Genomic DNA, 22,809 nt, shown 5'->3' on the forward strand with positions numbered 1-22,809 from the left:
AAAATAATTCTACCTCATAGTTAGGAGAACATTGCTACTTAGTTGTTTCATGTCAGGCATAACCTTCCCATCCTTGAGGCTTCGGAGTTCCCATCTGTAATGGGGAGGTTAAACTGGGATGACCTGGTTTTCCATTCAGGTCTACTATGTATAATTTCCTTATACCATCTGAGGAACTGAGCATTCCTATAATAAATGGATATTCTTCTTATAGCGTTAGATCTATATAACAAGAATAGAGAGATAAAAGAATAAATATAATGAAGTGGCTAGCAAAAAGTAGAAGATTCAAATTGACAAACTCAATATGCCAGAGAATAATGGGTTTTATTCCCATTTTATCAGTTTGATTTCTGTCATATTTATGCCCTAAGATGCCAACTGATAAGATGATAATTTTAAAATTAAGATGAAGCAATAAACCTCCCATGTAACTAAGTCAGAACTCAACCTTCAATTCTTGAAGTGTAAAAATACTTGGAGTTCAGTGATATATTAGGTATGCTAGCTGGGGTGGCAAGAAGGTACTAAGTTTTTCTACACTATCTGAATTTATTCATTTTTAGTTGAAGGTCCCTTAGAGAAGTTGGTCAAAACAGTAACTTATTGATCAGTAATATAATAATATTTTAGGTTTGCGGATGTTTATATGAACACATTTTTAGACAGAACAAAAGTGAGGAGGAGGAAGGAGGAAATGTCTCCTCCTAAACAATTGCATCTGTCCATTAAGGTGAGGGGAGGACAGAGGAAGGTGAGCTGTTGAGTTTTAGGTAGTAGCTCATGCTCTAGGATGTCAGGGCGTTAAATTATTGTTAAGTCTATCCTTGTAATTCCCAGGATACTGGGGTTTCAGGATTAGGGCTCAAACAATTTTAAGTCAATAAAATGCTGAAAGAAGTGTGTGTGTGGGGGGGGGGGAATGCAGAAAAGGAAAGAAAGAAAACAACAGATTTCAAGGTAAATGTCCAAAGATGCTAAACACTAATCCCTCTTGCACTTCCACTCAATCATGGTTTTATTCCCTCTGACAGCAGAAATACGCTTCAATGGTTGGAGAATGGGGAGAAGTCAGCTTGCAATCTAGCCTTTTGTCACCCTAGATTTAACTAGACTAGTTCCTATCCAACTTATATTATAAATCCCTATGTATGGTTTTTACTTAATGTATTCTAAGCTTAAAGAGAACAAAAAAGAAAAATGTAAAACCACTTCTCAGGGGAGAGGCTGAAGCATCTCCATGAAGTGTTCCAACAGATCAATCATCCTTTTAAAACCGCACGCTTTTTGAAAAGGAAAGATATGCTAGCAAGGTTGTTAGGATTGGGGTATTGAGAGGTTCTAGCCAACAGTCAGTAAAATCAGTTCTTTTCTGCTGTGGAAGGAATAGCTACAGCAGCAATAAGGAATAATAACAGCAGTGGCCATATTAAGCTTCAGTAATGATCTGGGCTCAGAGCCATTTGCTTTCTTAGATTGTGTCATTTGATACTCTGAAGTTGTAGAAGAGAGGAATTTCTAGGACCTCATTTTACAGATACTGTCATTCTTCTGCATCTGGAGGTATGCATGTGTTTTAGATATCTGGAAATAAACCAAATAAAGATTTTATTTAAAAGCATAGTTTGCAATTAGGTTTGAAGAGCTCCTCGGGGCTTACTGGTGCTGAAGTACCCATCAGGTTGATCGAGTCAATCTAGTCCTCTGAATTCAATCTAATTCTGAATTCAAAAGGACAATTCACACACTGGCTCCCAACTCAGGAATGTCTGATCTCTTATTTCAAGAAAGAAGTTTATCCTGAAGATTCAGTTGGGTGAAATACTTTCATTATTGAAAGGAAAGGTATTGTTGCAATTGAATTTTTGCTTAAGAATGTTTTTATTAATGTGCTCATTCAACAAATATTTATTGGGCATCAACTATTGAGTTCTGAATATAGAATCGACAATATACAATAATGAAAACAGATTTGTTTGATATAAGTATATGTGTTTAGAATCACCAAGTGCTTATTCATGTACCACCTAGAGATTAAGTCTGATATTAGCCTAGTTTCAAAACCTAATTTTAAAGCTAAGCAGAATGTGGTTTGTACATTGACTAGCCTGGAAAGGTTACTCAATCTTTCTTACTTTCAGGTCCCTGATTTATGAGATGAGAATAATAGAGTTACTTTATATATAAATATAGGGGAGAATCTCATAAAATCAAGTCTATAAACTTCTCAACACTGTTTCTGACACATAGAACACATTCAATACATGCTTACTGCTACTATGGTCATTGTTTTCTTTCTGAATGGACTGAAATTCAGTGAGGGGAAATTACTTGCCCCACGTTGCACAGTTTGTGATGGTGAAAGAGTCTCAAAACTCTGCTATTAGTCAAAGAATTCTTATACTACACTATCCATTTCCTTTTCAGGGGGCAGGTGACATAATCATACCAAGCTTTTGAGATCATCAAGGGAGAAGAGTCATAAAGAAATTCCTGACATACAGTTATGCCTCATGACAATAATTCCAATATTTGGGAGGCTGAAGTAGAAAGATCACCAGCAAGGATATTCTGAGTTACATAGGGTCAAGAGAGAGAAAGATATGGATAGATAGATAGATAGATAGATAGATAGATAGATAGACAGATAGATAATTTTTCTTAACTCAACCTAAATCTTAGAGCATTATAATGCCTAGTAAATGAATCAATCATTGGACAGACTGTTATTCTATTTGTTTTGCTTGCTACCACGAAATAGATACCTCTTTGACTGAAGATAAGGATGAGAAGACCTTCAGAAAACAAGTGCTATTTACAAAAAGATATTGGAAATTCAGCTGGACAATACATTGTCTCTTTGCAAAGCAAGGGGAAATCTAAGTAAAGTTAAAATAGAAGCATAAATACTATGAAGACTTAAGGAATGTTAGGTTAAGAAAGATAGGTATTTATTTCACAGGAGTGAAAACTCAAAGAAATTGTTGAGAAATTTAGCAAAAATAAAAATAAGTACGGAAGCTCTAGAACAGAGCCACAGTGCCATTCCTTTGTGTGACACACTGAAACTGATTCACTAAATGAAGGGTTAGAGATGCATAAAATAACTATCTGTATGCTAAAAATAATGGCTGAGTTACAGTTGCCTAAGCAAAAGATGAGCTATTCTTTTCTGAAATTTACTTTAGCACAATCAGAGGCCTGCAATGTTGGTTGTCTAAAAACATAAAGAATTTGAAAAATAGTACAGGGTTTCCCTAGGAGAGGAAGGTCAGTATGTTAATTTTACGAACACATAGTGCAGGGCCCAGGAACTGGTGCCAGAAAGTCTAGTGAAAGGTCCCAGTCTACTACAAAGGATTCATTGTGTTAGACTCTGATGTAATTCCTATATAAGGCAGTTGTTTCAATACTGTGCACTTACAATTTGCTAAGACAGTAGATCTAGTATTAAGTGTTCCTTCAATAATTGTTAAGAAACTGCCCTTGTGTTACCTCATTACTGAGTCTTGATCTTGCTAACTTAACTCACTTGAAAATGAATCACATTTTTCATACATGGGAAAATATCAGTAACGTGAATGGTTTATTCATTGGATAATTTTCACTTTTCCAGGGCATCAGGAACTGTTTACACAGCACTAGACATCGCCACTGGACAAGAGGTATGTGCCACTATTTGATCTTTATTACTATATTTTGTGTATATCAAGGTTTCTTGTTGATAACTTGTGTCTAGTGGGTAGCACTAGGTTAGGATGGGAGATTTATTTGTTGGTATGCAAAACATCTGAAGTAGGTAATGCTGACCAAAGACACGGTGCAGGTTTATAGAACGGATTCAACATAGTAAAGACTTTGTGTATTTATATATTTATATTCATATATGTATGTATAGATAGATAGATAGATAGATAGATAGATAGATAGATAGATAGATAGATAGATAGATAGATAGATAGATAGATATTGGTTGCTGGGAATTGAACTCAGGACCTCTGGAAGAGCAGTCAGTGCTCTTAACCTCTGAGCCATCTTTCCAGTCCCCATGTATATTTTAACGGTCATGTTCTTGTGTTTTATTCAGGTGGCCATAAAGCAAATGAACCTTCAACAGCAACCCAAAAAGGAATTAATTATTAATGAAATTCTTGTCATGAGGGAAAATAAGAACCCCAATATTGTCAATTATTTAGATAGGTAAGTGTTTTATCCTGTTATTTGCATATTTTCTTCCTGAGATGTTATTTTCTTGTATAATCCTTTAAAAATATTTCTGAAATGATACAAAGTAAAAGAGTAAATCTTCATGAACCATCAAACACCTGAAAATATGTCTGATGGACCCAGTTCTAAATGTAAGTAGCTTGTATGGTTTCCTTTGGAGGGAAATGGCTCCATATTAGCAGGAAATATACTAGTATGTATAGGAGAAAGCAGTGGTGTTTTAAACATTTCATCACATGTCTATTTTGGAGCCATACGGCCCCTGAGAGGCTGAGTAAAGACAACAGCCCTGCTTTAATGGGTACTTTATGATTAACTGACAGTGAGGTTGGGGCAACTGGGACTTTAATCTTCAACCTTTTTCCTAAAGCAGGTAATTAATGTCTCTTTCATCAGTGGTATTAAGGGTGTGTTACAAATAGGCACTTAAAGATGGAGCTAACTCTTCTCCCCTGGTTAACATCTTCTGAGTTTCAGTCATTGTATGCTTAGCACCACTCTGATGAATCCTCTGATGGGATGCAAAGGAAAGAAGATTAGATCTCAACCTCTGTGCGCTTAAGGGCTTGCTGTCAGTGTTAGGTCAATAGACATTGATGTGGTAGAGAGATAGAAGGACAAATGAATTTTAAAGTTTGAATCAGCATTTTGTTTTGTTTTGTTTTGTTTTGCAGTGCCCTTTATGACCCATCTGCAACAGTGTGACATTAATTCAATTCCTGCATTTATTTTGTAAAACCTCCTATTTGTACTTTTTAAAAAGTCTTATTTCTCGGTTTTTCTCCATAATTAATGATAATGGAACCTGCGAATTTTGAATTTTAAGAGATTTGCCTTGTGGATCCCTAAAGTTGTATAATTTGAACAGCACAGAAAATAAAGCGAGATAGGATTTTGGTTGTCTGGTTTGTTCTTTAAGTATCCCTGTAACTCAGGCTAGCCTGGAACTTATCACTTACCTGAGGTTAGCCTTAAACTCAGAGTTGCCATGCTTTATCCTCCCAAGTAGGTGGGGTTACAGGTATATGCCACTATACCAGGCATACACATGCGTATTAAGGCAGAGTGGCATCACTAGGGTTACTCTTATCTATAAAAAGGTTGTGAGAACTGATTTCCAAAACCTCCTACTGTTTTCCTGAAATCTGAGGTTATCCAGTGACCTTAGTCCCTATTTTTGAGCACTAAAGTTTGTTTCTCAACAATCACATAAAGATACTTGGCGTGGCCCTTTTCACAATCGACTTTCATTACAAATAAGGCCAGAGAATATTAGACGCCCTACTTACTTTCTTAGTCCAAAGCCAAAGCATTTTTCATTTCTTTTCTTTTCTTTTCTTATAGCTACTTAGTGGGTGATGAACTGTGGGTAGTCATGGAATACTTGGCTGGTGGCTCTTTGACTGATGTGGTCACAGAAACCTGTATGGATGAAGGACAGATAGCAGCTGTCTGTAGAGAGGTAAGAAAAGAGAATGTTTCTTGTTGGTGAGAAAGAAAGTTTGCCAATTCTTTCTTACTGGTTATTCAGATTTTTCTAGCATCAAAATAACAACAGCATACTTTTCTACTGCAAAAAAAAATGGAAAATGTATTAAAAACTATAGCTTAATGCCATGCCCTTGTATCACCTTCACCAGACCCTTATTTAGTCACCCTTCTTTGGCTTTTATAAGCTCTAATATGCCATTCAGGAGACACTGCATCTAAGCTCATATGCAGAAGTGTTAGTGAACATGGCCAATTGTTATGTTCTCATGGAATGCCTTTCTGATCTGTAGTGAATTTATATAAGATAATTGTTGTGTTCTGCATGATCCATATAAATCTCATAAAATACAGACTTCATTATATTCTTATTTTCTAGAAGGCTATTTTTTAAATTTTTAGTGTGTGTATATATATATATATGTGTGTGTGTGTGTGTGTGTGTGTGTGTGTGTGTGTGTGTGTGAAGTATGTGTATATATGGATATCAAATAACTTTTGTGACTTAGTTCTCTACTTCTATCATATGGTTTCTGGGAATTGAACTCAGGTTGTAAAGTGAGGAAGCATGTGTTGTGACCTATTGAACTATCTCACAGACCCTAGAAAGCAGTTTAAACAGTTTACCCCAACCACAGAAAGTAATTGCTTTCACAGTATTCTGTGAATATTCCTTACAGGCCTCTAGTGGGCCTGAGATTCTGTCACATATGAGAGATGAAAGTACATTTAGTTTCTAGACAATTTGATGGCATTTTGTTTTATTATTTTGATCAATATTGTTTTTACAACATACATTTTCACTGGAGTATCATTATGAAATTTTCTACAAAATGAAATGGAAACTTGAAAACCAATGAAAGTTCAACTAAGCTAAATAATATTACATAATCTTTCTGCTAACAAGGTTCTCTTCAATTTCCTCATTCTTTGCCCCCACTTCTTCCCATTTTTCCTACTCTACACATACAGATATAGCAACAAATCATGTTTTCTTCCATGCCAGAAATGGAGTTGATATTCACTTTGTAGGATATCCTACCTGAGCCTGTATTTTGTATTTTTTAGTATTGCAAGGCAAAGACATTTCTGAACAAGTACCTTTAGTTACTTTAGAACTGAAAGCCATCCTCAAAACTATCTGAAACAGCCCTAGTAAATTATTTCACTTGCACATTCTTGTTTTCCCACACTAGATCCACTGAATCACACCTCCTCGTGTACACTGAGGATTGCAACATCTGTATGAGACCAAGCTGAATCCACATCATGTAGAAAACCGGAGCAAAGTATAGTTATGCTAACTGGTCAATAGGACTGTAGTGATGATTAGTAGTGTTCCTTGCTTTATTCTCTTCATGGTTTGGTTTATAGTATGGTATGGGAGCCCTCAAATATATAAGATTAAGTATCCTTCATGTTGTAATTGCTGATGTGGCTTGAAAATGGTGTTAAAGCATTCACTATTCAACTTCACTTAGCAGTATGAAATCACAACCTTTCCAAAATTTTGCCTGGAAATTATATATATAATTTTAAAAATTCTTTGTAATATAATTAGAACTTTTTCCTCTGATCCAATAGTGCCTCCAAGCTTTGGATTTCTTACACTCAAACCAAGTGATCCACAGAGACATAAAAAGTGACAACATTCTCCTCGGGATGGATGGCTCTGTTAAACTGAGTAGGTATTTTCATTCCAAAATATTAGGGAATTTCTGCTCTTCTAATGTTTCTCTTGAGAAGGTAATGCCTACTAAAATTGATGTGCCTGAAAACAATTCGAGCTTTATTTGAATTAAAGAACCTGTCTGATAGTCTCCTCTTATAGATTGTAACCAGATTTAGATTTAAGGTTTTAGATTTTTAGATTCTAGTGGAGTCTAAAATTAGTAGATGGAAAAAAAAACTAACTGGAAGATGGAAAGCACTGGGAGGTAACTCGATGGAATTCTACTGAAAATAGCAGCACTTGTGTCCATTGTTGAAGATGATGAGAGATCAGGGAAGGATCGGGAGATGAGTTAGGCACTTGTGAGAACTCACTTTAACATTAAAGGAAGGTTTTTGCAACATGAGAAAATCAAGCTATTGCAAAAGTTTTATTTGGACCATTTTAATAAATTTTTGTTCTTCTCTACAGCTGATTTTGGGTTCTGTGCCCAAATCACTCCCGAGCAAAGTAAACGAAGCACTATGGTGGGAACTCCCTATTGGATGGCTCCTGAGGTGGTAACTCGAAAAGCTTATGGTCCAAAAGTTGATATCTGGTCTCTGGGAATCATGGCCATTGAAATGGTGGAAGGTGAACCCCCTTACCTTAATGAAAATCCACTCAGGGTAAGTCAGGAAAATTTAGGTACTTCTTAACCCACCCACCCCCAAAAATAGGAGGAAGAAAAAAATACCACTTTATGATTTCCCCAAACTGGTCAGAACTGAAACTTTTTTGGAATAAGTAACACAGAAACAATGAGTTATGATGTATAAATTGCTTTGAGCTTGAAGTGCCTTGTTATCAGTCCCTCTAACAACAAGAACACTTAATATTCTTTACTGTACATCTTTCTGCTAAAAAAAAACTCTAGAAATGGATGAAAGGAAAGGTGTGGGAAGGATGGGCATTTGTAACTCATGCTATGGTTAAATGATCCACTTAGGAAACCTTTATTTTATAATTATTTTAACAAAGTAAAAGCATGCATTTCCAGAACACTTACCATTTTTAAGTTGGATTTTTCTTTGTTATCAGTAACAAGTCATTGAGCAAGAACAGCTTGACTGACTTTGAATAAAACAGTCATAGACATAGCACCAGCGTGGGGAAATCACAAACATAATTAGAGGACTGTCAAATAGGAGAGAAACGAAAATTATTTGAGTTATAGAACTCAGTTTCCTACTACATAATTGGAGGTTTGATCCTCAAATGATTCTGGAGCCTAAGCCCATTGTCTTTATTCAGAGATGTGCAGTTGATCATGAGGGTAAACGTCAAATAAATACAAAAGAATCAGTTGCTTAACGGAACATAATCAGTTGTTTAACTGAATGTAAGTCAGAAGCTATTAGGTTGGATGTAGCCGGACAGTAATGCAGAAGCAGTATTTCAAATACATAAATGTCAGGAGATTGTTCTTAGAAGGAAATAGCCACAGATTCAATTCTACTCTTTTTAATTGATTAATTAATTAATTAATTAAGTTTTACACTCCTTATTTTAGCCCCCTCATCCACCCTTGACTGTTCCACATCCCATACCTCCTCCCCACTCCCCTCTCTCCATGTGGGTGTCCCCACCCCTACCCCACCTGACCTCTAAACTCCCTGGGACCTCCAGTCTCTTGAGGGTTAGGTGCATCATCTCTGAATGAACACAGACCTGGCAGTCCTCTGCTGTATATGTGTTGGGGCCTCATATCAGCTGGTGTGTGCTGCCTGGTTGGTGGTCCAGTGTTTGAGAGATCTCGGGGGTCCAGATTAACTGAGACTGCTGGTCCTCCTACAGGGTCACCCTTCTCCTCAGCTTCTTTCAGCCTTCCCTAATTCAACCACAGGGGTCAGCCAACAGAACTCAAATCTACTCTTAAAACTAATACACAGCATCAATGCCAAAGGCCTTTGTCTGTGTTACTATTATAGTCTAATACTGTGTTTTATCCTTTATATACAAACTCATTACCCTTAGTAATCAGTCAAGTGTATTCTCATTATGTTTGGAAAATCTATATTCAAGCCAAATATATGTGATTTTCTTTATATGCAAAGAAATCTGTGGACTAAACATCTAGTTGTTTTTGCAGTTGAAAATTGTATAACTGTGAGCCATGTTTTCAATATAGAGGGAGAAGCCTCCCCTAATTCTTCCTCCTTTTGATTCTACTCTGGTACTTGACTGCTGATTCTAGTCTCTACACTGATTAAAAAACAACAGATATGAGAGAATGCCCTAATGAATTGTAGGGCTGTTACGCTTGTCTCACAAAACAGTTTGGAAGTGAGATGTGTGCATTGGTTAGCTGCCCACAGGACTGAGTGGAAAAGAAGGGGCATTTTCCCCTCATTTGTGGGTCAGCCCTCCATGGCTTTGCTCAAGTCCACCCCTAGCCTGTGGAACAGTGCATTAGGATAATTAGGAGAGCTTTTCTGTATTGTCTAAGTACCTTTGCCCATTAGGAAACATCACTGAAAAAACACATCAGGTCTGTTGTTTCTATGGATTTCCCGTGTAGTGGCACTAAACAGATCATAGCTAGTTTGCTCTCTGCTTTCTGCTGAGTAATTTGTGGCCTGGAGAATTTAAGGATTAAATAAATGGCTCTGGAAGGCAACTGGTCTCAGGAATACATTTCTTTCTCTCTTCTGTTTTCCAGGCATAACTGATCTCCCTTTAGCAAGACTTCTAATTACAAGGGGGAAATAAAAGGAAACAGGTTTTAATCTCCATAGACATCTTCTAGCTTGAGATCAGAACTCATAATTAATAGTTTGTCTTTTAGAATTCTATAAAAACAAGTACTTGCAGATTAATAAACCACAAAGTTCAGGAAACTTACATTAAGACTATGAACAAAAAAAATAGAGATGTAAAAAAGATCATTTTTGAATTCCACTGATAAGGACGGACTAATTTTTTGTCTTACTCTCTTCATACCATCAGTCTCTGGAAGATTAATCAACAAGTCCATGTTGAGCCAGCCAGATTCTGAAGCTCTTCTCTTCCAGACACCAGAAATACTCTTAAGCTTTCTTTTTAAATGTGCTGTCCTGGTGTTTTCTTAGAGAAAACACAGTGTCTGGGTTTAGATGCCCTTATCTGGGATTTGAAAAAAAACATTCACTGAACCCATGGGAAGACTATTGAGGGAGTGAGGAGAAGAAGATAAGATGGGACTGTAAAGGGTGGCATGCACTTGTGGGGGGACGGGAAACTCAGTTAAGTAGTCAGACAGATCCATGGATGTCTTGACCGTGTAATGTAAAAGCTCAGGACCATTTTGCAAGTCACTTCAAACATTTCTAACCCTGTTTGTTTCCTTTCTGGGAATAGGGATAATATCCATCTTGTCAAATCCACATGAAAGTCATGAATAATTTATATAAATCACAGAGTTCTATGCTTAGCTCACTGTAGAAAATATATGTAGAAATTCATGAACATGAGGAGAAAGGATATTTAAAGTAGTTTTTACTCACTCACTTAATGGATACAGCATTTCTCAAACAAACTTTTATCCTGTGGCCCAACCACTCCTATGAAAGAGAGAATTCTGTGGAGTTCAGTATAATTACAGTAATTAGGTAGCATTAAACAGAGCAGATTCAAGGTAAAGTCTCAGGCTGTATATTACAAAGTTGCTTACCTTTCTCTGTGACTTGTATTTCTGTTGTTGTTGCTGTTGTGCTGGATTCATCTGAGCAAACTGTAAAAATTGATTGCAGATATACATGTGATACAAAAAAATTAACTATTGATTTAAAAAAATCAAATACTTATGCCTGGTAATAAAAGGGTTGAGATTTTAAAATGTAAATAAGTAACTTAATATACTCATGAAATGCTTTTTAAAGCCCAGAGGGTTATTAGGTGTACTAATGATACGATGTTGATAACTCTTCCCGAGACAGAAAGGAGACAGTCTTCTCATTGTACCCCCTAGACCCTGGAGTCTTTACACTCAGTGTAATTGGCCTTGCCAGAAACGTTGCTCTGTGACCCATGGGCTTTTTATGTAGCCACCGGTAATTGCCTCATGGCTTCTGTTTGTCAAACGAACTGGGGTTTAAAGCAATCCAACTTAGTCTATGAATATGCAAATCAAAGATTTACTTTTTGTTGATATCACCTTTTCTGCTAATGGATGATATATTTTGGTAAAAATTGTTATCATAAAGACTGGTTCTAAATAAGGAGACAGTTATTTCTGCCAAACCAAACTTTGTTTTGCAGAAAGAAATTACCTTTCTTTTAAAAAAAAAAGTAAGTTTACTCTCACACATAATAGGTTTGTTCTTATCAAGCTGTAATGACTTTTGGTATTGTGAAATTTCTCTGTGATGTTCACTTGAAATCTATACAGAACCTTTTATAGTTCTGCTTTATGTGTAATTTTTTAGCTTGTTTTAAGTGCTTGCTTTATGCCTTTGTTTTAACTATTCACAGGGGGTTATTAAGCATTGAGCTACTGGAAGACACTGATACCTGTACTAGGAGCAGCCAGTGGTACTGCATGTGAACCCCACACCCCACTTGTTTTCCTTCTTACCTTGGAGTCCTCTGTGGAGTTTAAGAACCAATGCCACTGGATTCCATCCCCTAGGAAAAGGTGGAAACTGGGACTAGTCAAAAGGCAAACCTATATGGCAAGACCTTAATAGAGTACTGTCTCCAATGAAATGTAGTTCTTCATACCTCTTTGAACACAGTTGTGTAACCAGGAATGGACATACTTAGTCTGCTTACACTTTCCCATTTCCTTTAAAGAATCACAACTAATGACATCAAAGCCTCGTTGAGATCTTCCTCACTCTTCATTTTCAGACCTAGCAATCCAGATCCACTATATATCACAGTTTCTTTTCTGTTGCTAAGATTAAAATATCCCAACAAAAGCAAACTAAGGGAGAAAATGCTTATGCTCATAATTTTAGGATACAGCCTATTGTTTGGGGGGAAGTTACGGCAGTAGGGACGTGAAGCAGCCAGCCACAATATGTCCACAGTCAAGATGGGAGAGCAGTGAATTAATAATTGTTATGCCAGTGCTCAGTAAGCTGTCTTCATTCTTCTACAATACAGAAAATCCCCGCAGACATGGCCATAGGTCAGCCAAATCCAGACAGCCTCTCTCAGAGATTCTTTTCTCAGATGATTTTAGATTATACCAAATGAACAACTAAAACTATCACATTCTCAAAAGGGAATGATATTAATTCAGCATACATCTCCAGGAGATGATTTTTTTCTTTTGAATTCTGTCTCTTCTGCAAATGATGTTCATCTTTAAGCTAGCAGCTTTGTTCCTCACATATCTTAGAGCAAATGTAGCCATGGGTGTGATTATATGGGAGGGAGTACATTACCTCAATGACTATGGAGAAAGAATGATAGACTCCAAATGAAGGCCTGTTGCATTTAGAGACTTCCAACCTCTTTACCAACACTTAGCGTACTAAACAAAGCTCAGTTTTCTTGCTTTTTCTTTTCCTCATATAACCAGAGAAATTCTAGAGAGCCTGTATGCCTCATGAACATCATGCGTAATGAGAGAAACCTTACTGAACAACAGCTACTAAGGGCCAAACTGCATCTTGTTCCCTCCAACCACTGGATCCTGTGCTGTGGCTTGGAATGTCTGGGTTTGATGGCGCGTGCTCATTTGGAATTAAAGTCAGACATAAACTTCCTGAACACCAGAGAAGCAAGCATACTTTGCTAGCACTCTGTCAATATTGTTTTGAACGTATTTCAGGGAGAGCTGGGAGCATTCCCTTCTTTTTCCATAAGCCACTGTGGAACAGCAAGCTTTATTGATGGGTTGTTGACACTCCTCTTCCTTTGAAGGCTTAACCTATGCCTAAAAGGAGGGGAGAGTTGGGATAACTGCAAGTAAAATAATTATAGAATAGTAACAGTGCTTCTTTTTAATAAGAAAAAATATTGCCTGTCAGAAGATAGGAAGCCCTTTAAGAATCATTTCTTGTTAAGAATTCGGCCTCGGAAAATGAGACTTGGCCATATGAAAACTGCAAGTTTCATTTAGATCATACAGAAGCAGACAGTTCAAACTGGTGAATTATGACCCAGAATAAAGCCAAAGGAGAAATTGATTCCATAGCAAACTAAAATCCAAGAGACTGACCAGGCAAAGAAAAGGGAAAGTTTAAAAATGTGGTGATCAGGGAACCATTGTTGGCCCAGAGAGATTGCTGTAGCCTGTGATTTTTCTTATCATTCCTCAGAGAAATTTACAGGCTCCAATGGTTTGGATGCATATGCCTCTTCCTCTAATAAGTACCATACTGTTGGCTAAGGAATTAAGTCCATCAAAATCAAAGATCATTGTAAAGAAACAAATCTTGGGTTGAAGTTGTACATTTGCCCGCTGAAATGTTTTATCTTATGGCTTTTGAAATATAAGTTCACCAAGAAAATCAATATTTTCCTGAAATTGAAGATTACTTCTGCTTTTCTTAAATTTCGATGTATGTTCTTTCTTACTTGTTCACAATATCATTTTAGAAAACCATTTGCAGTCTGATGCAAAGATCCTCAGGAATTCCTTGCTGAGTTGCACAACACTCCAAGTTATTTTCATCAAGACAGTGTATACCAGGGGAAAACCAAGAGTTTAAACCAGTGGTTCTCAACCTTACCAATGCTGCGACCCTTTAATACAGTTCCTCATGTTGCGGCGACACCCAACCATAAAAGTATTTGAATTGATACTTCATAACTGTGATTTTGCTACTGCTATGAATTATAATGTAAATGTCTAATATGCAGGAAATCTGATATGCAATCCCACAGGGGTTGTCACCAACAGGTTGGGAACCATTGCTTTAACCCTTTTTCCAAGAACTAAGCTGACATTTTGCTATGCTATTTTCATTTGCTTCCCTTTCTTTTCCTTTTCTTTGCTTCTGGTGATGGAAAGAAGGAATCATCAAATGACAAACAGTAGCACTGCTTATCTAGGAGATGCTGATGGATGGGAAAAGACTAGAAAAAGAGGGTTCTGGCATCTCCACCAACTTTAGTGATTATGTGTGTGAGTCAAGAGTGAATTCTATTTCGAAGCCTATCAGACAGGAATCTATTACCTTGTATATGTTACTTCTTGCTGTGGTTGTATTTCCTTGTTGCTTTGAATGATTTTATTTTGACTAAGATGTTGCCTTCCTAGTGTGAACCACAAAGCACAAATCCCTAGAATCCATGAAAGTCCTTGGGTTTTATCGAAGGCAACAAGAGTGAGGGCACCAGACCGGGTCTTGGTTTCATTGGGAGATTTCCTCTTTAATTCGTTTTCTGCACTGTTTAATCAAATGAGATTCACGTAAAGAAATACATCAGTTTTAGAGTTCTTTTTCTTTTTATTCTGTGTACATTGGTTTTAGGTAGTTATAGATTTCCCTGACCTTGCCAGGAATACTCTAGTGTTGTGCCGGAGTATGCTTTCAGTGAAGTGCTCTTCAGAAAACAGCCCAGACACTCCTTTCTCATCTAGAATGTGAAGACTCCCTGCCTTACCAAACAAACAACTTGGACCATGGTGTGAAACATGCTGCATGTGGGACTTGGTTACCTCACACTGATATGAATCATAAAATGTGATAAAACCTTCACAAGGACAAAATTATATGCAAATCAATGCTTAATATTTAAATAATACCTTAAGTCAGAAGTTAGGCGTGAGCTAATGAAATGAGCAGTGTAGCAGGTGATTAATGAATAGAGTCCCCTTTCAGTGATAGTTATTTCTCATTTTAATTTCATTTTAACTTTTAAATTTCTTGGCTAACAATAATTATATGTACATAGTACTAGAGTACAATGGGGTATTTCAATGCACTGGTCAAACCAGAGTAATTAGCATTAGTTATCTCCTTATCATTTCAGGACCAGAGAAATGGAGTAATAGCAGAAAACAGACCCCTTTGACATCACCTATTTTCTAGCCTTTATCTTTATTTCTGTCTCCTCTTCCTACACACTGCCTTCCCCCTGTTGGCCCTTGGTTCCTGTGCTTGCGTTTCTTTCTTCCGTTTCCTTTTCTTCTCATAGCTTTTCACCTTTCCCTGACTTCCTGCATCATGCTCTTTTCCTGCTTTTTAAAAATCTCCTGAATTCCACTTTCAAATGTTCTGTAGTTCCAAACCTTGAATACTGCTAAGGTGACACAGGGTCAAGTCACGAATGCAAGTTGCCTGCTACACATTTCTTCACAAGACATTAGAATGAGCACATGGACTGTCAGAGTCATCTGGTGTTTATTTTATGGCAGTGGCTAAAGCTTTCTGCTTGGGAAAAAGAAGTATCCCAAAGCTAGCCTGGCACCTAATCAGTCAGTGTTACCTAATTACCTTTTATTATCAACCTATAAGGGGATAGGTCCCTACGTTCACTTTAAATGGCTCTTAAAAGGTTAAACAGCAAAACCAAAGCTCCTCATAATTTGGTAAGAGATGAGAATTGTGTGTAAGACAATATAGAGGTAAATTAGAACATGATGCTATATCACGAAGTAATGTGAAGTTGAAAAAGGGGTATATGTCTAATGGTTTGGTTTTTTTTTTTTTTAAGCAGGCTGGATTCTATTAACTCTCATAGAAAAACAAGGAATTGTCAGAGCCTTTCACAAAATCCATAAACACACTAAAAGCAGCAATATGCTTTGGCACTTAACCTCTTAAATCCCAGGTCAGGAATAAACTAGATCATAAGGTGTCAACTTGCTCATTGCCAAATTTTGCTCATAAAGGATTGAGTAAAAAAAAAAATCTGAAATAAAAAAGTAATCGCAACAGCAGTAGGTTGCAGGAACCATCAAGAATAAAGGCCAGAATACAGAATGCATGAGTTCAATTATCCCTCCAATTAGATATACTGATTTTCTCTTAGTATTTGGGTAAATTCAGACGCACATAAATACTGGCAATATAGACCTGCAGTATGTGCACGTGCGCGCACACACACACACACAACACTCACACATGTATGCACACACACATACTCCTCCCTCTTTCCCTCTTCCAGCTATGTATATGTCCTTTGTTCTCCACTTTCAAACTAGCAGAGAATGATTGACCACAAAAGGGCCCATCTCCGCTATACAGGGAAAAACTGAATCAAGTATCCAGTTGTTCACGCACACAGTATGCCTCATTTCTTGATTTCTCCTGTTTGCCTCAGCCTGGAGACTGTGAAAAGCAAGAGAGGGTGTCATGCAGCAGTTAAGAATGTGGAGTCTGAACTCATACTTTCTGAATTCAACTATTGATTACTTCTAATCAAAAACTGATTAGAAGTATGGCACTAGACAAGTTATTATTCTTAACTGCATAGAGCAGTTTCTTTACCTGTCATAATAACTTACCCCAGGAAGCAGTTATATGGATTATATGAGCTAATAATAAAAATGAAAACAATTTTATATAGTCATACTAGCTCCTGATCATATGTATACTGATGTTGACATTTGGATGAATACGCCCTTTTACTCCTGCTGTTCGATTATATTGTACATTCAGATTTTGTGTGGACTAAGTTGAGAACCCACTTAGCATGTATAAAATAATTTCCATGGAAAAATTGTCTTTGAGTCCCAAATACTCAGCTTACAAAGAGATTTCTCAATCATATCCTATCCTCTTTGTAAAGTGTTTCATTATTTTGGTGCTGAGACTTCATACATTTGCAAGAATAGTTTCATAAAAGTCTTCTGATTTGTTTTTCAATGACTTAATGTAAACTTTATAAACTGCTATAATGAACTCGAGTCACAAACTAAAGCTTTTTAATTAAATAGTCCTATTGCAACACTGCCTTAATGGAAATTTATGGGTTACATATGGATTGTCTTGAGACTCCTTTTGAGAAATGTGGTAACTTCCACAGTGAAGGCTTTGATCTTTTTCAGCTGCGGAAATTGCCAATAAGGTAAATTCAATTATTTCTCCAATTAGATACACTGGTTTTCTCTTAGTGTTTAAGTAAATTCAGTTGCACATTAAGGCTAGTGAAAAGTTTAATGGTTGTACACTATTGTCAAGATAGTTACAGTTATCATGGTGGTGTCTGCAATGCTAGAAAACTTTAATGTTTATTCAGTGGAAAAAGCTACCGTTTTATTTTTGCTAATATATCCTATATTGCCTCACCTTAGGAAAAAATATAATCTTCTTAATATTCTAAAATGTTCTATTATAAGGTCCTCCCTTCTTCAGTGTCAGCTAGAAAAGATAAATATTTGAAACCGGGGTGTGTTTCTTGACACAATTCTCTCAAGTTCCTTTTATCTTTTTCATCTGTATTTTTTTTCAATCAAGCATGCTTAGCTTGATCCTGATGTCTTGCCCACTTGATAGCAGATCCTTATGTATACTACACATAGAGCCTTTTTTGTTTCTTCCCTAGTTAGCAGTGGTGTGTGGTGTGACTGACACATGAGCTTTGGCTAGTGTGTATGTGTGAGAGTGGGAAGAGAAAGTCTCTAGGGTGAGATTCAAACAGGAAACCTGACAAAGGAAGCAGGAAGCAAACCGTACTACATGCTGTGCCAATCCTTGCTGTGTCTTGTGGACCAATGAAGTGTTGTTAAGAATGATAGATAGGAAGCAAGGCAAAGCTCCGCTGACTGAATCATCTTTTATGTGAGCATAGGATTCTCAAATCTCTACTATTTCTCTCTACTGTCTCCCCCCACCCCACCATCAGATGTTCTTAGAGAGGAATTTGGGGGCAACACCATCTAAATCCCATATCTTTGGACAATAGGAGGCCACTAAGAGCTTTTAAGTAGATAAACACGTGGTCAAGAACCACGTGTTGAGATGCAGTTGTTCAAGGGGGTGTGCTTAAGAACGAAGGGGTCCAAATAAGGAAAATCAACTAGGACTGTAGGAAGGCTGTCTGAGAGAAGTCCTGCTCTTAAGTAAAGGTAATAGTGCTATAGAGGAGTGGATGACTATGAAAGCCATATGAATGTTACATTGGGAGAACCTAGTAAAATAACTGTAGAAAGTTAGGAGCCTGATGCTACGAAGAAAGAGAACAAAGGGACTGTCCTATATTTTCTTGCTTATATTAGAAGCAGCTACACAAGGTCTCTAGTGCAGTTTCTAATAGCCAGTTCATTTTCCTTGAATTTTAAGTTACTCTTTAAAAATATAACATGATCACTAATTTTCCCCAATCTTCTTCATCTTAGACTTAGCTTTGCTGGTGAAAAACAAAACAAAACAAAACAAAAAGCAAAAAACCTTTGGTTGTCATGTTTGTGTTAGCTAGAGCTGTATTTGTGTCTCATTAGCAAGGCAGTGGGTAGCAATTTTTTTTTTTATAAAACAACCCCCAGCTCACACACAGGATGTGTGCTAAAAGTTAATTTTTAAGTTAATTATTTGGAACCTAGAGTGCATTTTCTCATAGAAATAGCCTTATACATAGTGATTAGCTTCCCAGGCCAGTGGACAAAGGACAGCTCAGTCTATAATACAATAGAATGGGTGAATTTTTTCCATGGAAATTGGGTAGAAATAATACTGTTGCAATTGCAATGAAAACAATCATTGAAAAGAAAGTCTGAGGCTTTTGTTTTCCTTGATGGGCACTGTTTGATGGAAAACATGTTTGATCCTAGGAAAATGAAGTAAAGGACACAGGAATTGGATGCCACCATATTTAAAATGCATTTTAACTACGGTTTCAGTACTGTGTTTATCATAGAAACATCTGAAAGCTAAAAAATATATTTTAGTAATTAAGTACCCAGTAATTGTGATACCAGAGGGAGTTACTTTTAGCAAGTTGGTTTGTCTTAACTTTTTCCTTAAAACATGAAATTGTATAGTGCATGTTCATTGTACAAAGTGATAGCCTTTAGAAAGGCATTCTGATTCCTGTGTTAGTGTGTACTTGGATAGTTCTGAACCCCATTTGTCTATCCTGTCAGCCGCTGCCTGTCTGCTTCCTTTTCCTCAATGGCTCCTCTTCTTCTTCAATGTGTGTGTGTGTGTGTGTGTGTGTGTGTGTGTGTGTGTGTGTGAAATCTTGATTTCTTTCATGAAAGAAAACATAATGTTTGTCTTTCTGAGTCTGGCTTTTTTTTTATTTTCTAAATTCTTTGTTTACATTCCAAAGGCTTTCCCCTTTTCCAGTTCCCCCCACCCCATATGTCCCATAAGCCTTCTCTACACCCATTCTCCAATCACCTCCCTCCTTTTTTCTCTGTCCTGGTACTCCCCTACCATGCTGGATCAGGCCTTTCCAGGATCAGGGCCCTCTCCTTATTTCATGGGAGTCATTTGATATGCTACTTGTGTTTTGGGTATTCAGAGCTTCTGGGCTAGTTTATATCCACTTATCAGTGATTGCATTCCATGTATATTCTTTTGTGATTGGGTTACCTCACTTACGATGATATTTTCCACTTCCAACCATTTGCCTACAAATTTCATGAATTTATTGAAGCACCTTAAATGCTCAGCATCATTAGTCATTAGGGAAATGCAAATCAAAACAACCCTGAGATTTCACCTCACACCAGTCAGAATGGCCAAGGTTAAAAACTCAGGAGACAGCAGGTGTTGGCAAGGATGTGGAGAAAGAGGAACACTCCTTCACTGCTGGTGGGATTGCAAGATGGTGCAACCACTCTGGAAATCAGTCTGGTGGTTCTTCAGAAAACTGGACATGACACTTCCGGAGGACCCTGTTATACCACTCCTAGGCATATACCCAGAGGATTCCCCAGCATGTAATAAGGATACATGCTCCATTATGTTCATAGCAGCCCTATTTGTAGTAGCCAGAAGCTGGAAAGAACCCAGATATCTCTCAATGGAGGAATGGATACAGAAAATGTGGTTTATTTACACAATGGAATACTACTTAGCAACTGGCTTTTTTTTTTTTTACTTTCTCTATTTCCATCCATTTTCCTAGGAATGACATTACTTTTGTCTTTTATATCTCCTTCCATCAGTCTAATGATAGTAGTTAGTGTATCCACATGATGAACTTCTACTACAACAATAACAACTATTATTAATGAAGGTTAATCAGCTCAGTAGCCAACCAGGTTAGGAGTCAGCAGTTAAGCTATCCATTAATACAACCTACTCTCAGTCCCACATCGCAACAGAAACCATGTCCATGTAATTCTCTAAAATGGGCTTTTTTATTAAGATCTAAAATATAAATAAGAAGAAAATTGACTTTTATGCATAATTTTACTATGCATATGCTGATTAGACTTTAATATTTTTCTTTATAGGCCTTATATCTGATAGCTACTAATGGAACCCCAGAACTCCAGAATCCCGAGAGACTGTCAGCTGTATTTCGTGACTTCTTAAATCGCTGTCTTGAGATGGATGTGGATAGACGAGGATCTGCCAAGGAGCTTTTGCAGGTAAAAATAAAATGAGGCAATTTACAAAGGGAGAGTTGCACTGAGCTTTGCCATGGTTATGTGTGACAGGAAGAGATCTCTGTTGCAGTTAGAGTTGGGCTATTGCCATTCAATTTTAGACCCTGCCCTGGTCATGTCAAATATTGACATTCATCTACTACATCGTTTATTGATCATGTTGCCTTGTTTTTTTTTAAGAAGAATTTGCATCTTAATCTATAATTCTGTTTTATTCTTTCTGAAATCTAATTCTGCAAAGAAAGACTATACCGAATGTGACTTTCTGGTATTGCTGGGGTCTTTTGTTCTAAACTTTACTTGCACCTCTGGATGTTATATGCAGGTGCTCTTGGCCAAAGGTGATTTTCTATATAACTTCCACATCTTTCCATGCCTGTCAACTACAACTATAGCCTTCTCACACCCTTTTTTCAAAGATGCCAAAGATACAGTATCATCAGATAAATACAGCATAGAACAATTATGTGATTACAATTCTGGGGGAAATGAACTTCATAGTTCTGACTCCAAAGCCTTGTAGCTTTTGTCACACAAAAGAACTCTCTCGTGACAATTTTAACATATCTTTCAAAATGTTGAATTTAACGTGGCAAGCAAACATTCTAGAGGAAATATCCAGAAGACAACTAGCAAGCAGGACAGAAGGTGGTTGGGGGGTGGGTGGGATCAGGTTACACACATGCACACACACACACACACACACACACACACACACACACACGCAGTTTGAGTTTGTGAGTTATTCCTATAAAGCAGATGATGGGTTGAAACTGTGATGGAAATGAGAGATCTATTAGAAATTAAGTAGCAAAACAAGATGAGAACAACTTTGCAATGAGGTAGAATGGGAAGTAAAAATAAAAAGAGAAGGAAACGCTCTGAGGTAGTAGAATGTCACAGATCTGCAAAGAAGCAACCATTTAAAAGAAATAAAGGAGATTTGCTTGCATTGATTCTTGAAGATGATCCAACAGAAGTGGTGGGGAGACAGCTATTGAGTTTGGCAGTCTGGGAGCCAATGGTTTCAGAGCAAAATTGATTTTAATGATCAGTTGAAGATACTTTTTCAAGCCTGAGAGAGATCCAGCACCATTCTTCGGTTTAAGAAATAAAGAGGGTCTGGCCTTTACTGAGTGAAATTTTCCAAACGCTATACTAAAGAGTTTCTAGTTCTGCAAAGGAAATTTCCATAGGATTTCATGACAGTGAAAGATCAAAAAGAAAAAGAAAATCTGAAGGACAAAAGCCGGCAGGGATTTTTAAATTAAATAGTGTTTCAATGAGTACTTGAAACACATTTAAATGCAAAGGAGCAGATTTGAAAATGTAAAGTTACATTAACCCAGTAGTTCTTAACCTGTGGGTCATGACCTCTTTGGGGATCATAAATCAGATATTCTGCATATCAGATATTTACAGATATATACAATTCATAACAGCAGCAAAATTAGAGTTATGGAGTAGGAACAAAATAATTGTATGGTTGGGGATCACCACAACTTGAAGAACTGTATTAAAATTAGGAAGTTTGACAACCACTGTATTAATGGGAAGGGAGAATTCTAGTAATTCTTTTATTCCCTCTTTTTTTTACAGCATCCATTTTTAAAATTAGCCAAGCCTCTCTCCAGCCTCACTCCTCTGATTATCGCTGCAAAGGAAGCAATCAAGAACAGTAGCCGTTAGAACTGCAAGCCTTACCCCTCACCGCCTCCCAGATGAGTAAGACTGAAATAAAACCCTGCTGCAGGATCCACAGAAGAAAAGACAGTCATATGGAGTGGAGTGTCTTTAACTTTCAAGTGAATAGAAACTTCTTCTAAACCTTTTTCCTATTCCCTCAGATTATGTAATTTATTTGTAAGCCTGAACCGCAGCCCACGCAGGGCAGCAATGTTGAAGTAGCCATTAAGTGGCCACTTCCACCGTGAAGCGA

General features: G+C 37.2%; 1 protein-coding gene across 4 annotated transcripts in view; it reads left to right on the forward strand.

Annotated features, from left to right (window-relative positions):
• Pak3 (p21 (RAC1) activated kinase 3) overlaps positions 1–22,559 on the forward strand; it is an 84,348-nt gene extending 61,789 nt beyond the window's left edge. For all 4 annotated transcript variants that reach the window (XM_052170824.1, XM_052170825.1, XM_052170826.1 and 1 more), the window contains 7 exons: positions 3,617–3,665; positions 4,088–4,200; positions 5,572–5,689; positions 7,300–7,399; positions 7,859–8,055; positions 20,715–20,852; positions 22,470–22,559. In XM_052170824.1, the coding sequence (XP_052026784.1) occupies positions 3,617–3,665; positions 4,088–4,200; positions 5,572–5,689; positions 7,300–7,399; positions 7,859–8,055; positions 20,715–20,852; positions 22,470–22,559 (805 nt within the window). The remainder of the gene's footprint in view (positions 1–3,616; positions 3,666–4,087; positions 4,201–5,571; positions 5,690–7,299; positions 7,400–7,858; positions 8,056–20,714; positions 20,853–22,469) is intronic.
• Positions 22,560–22,809: the final 250 nt, after the last annotated feature.

This window comes from Apodemus sylvaticus, chromosome X (genome assembly GCF_947179515.1).
Source record: "Apodemus sylvaticus chromosome X, mApoSyl1.1, whole genome shotgun sequence".
In the NCBI taxonomy this organism is placed as follows: Eukaryota; Metazoa; Chordata; class Mammalia; order Rodentia; family Muridae; genus Apodemus; species Apodemus sylvaticus.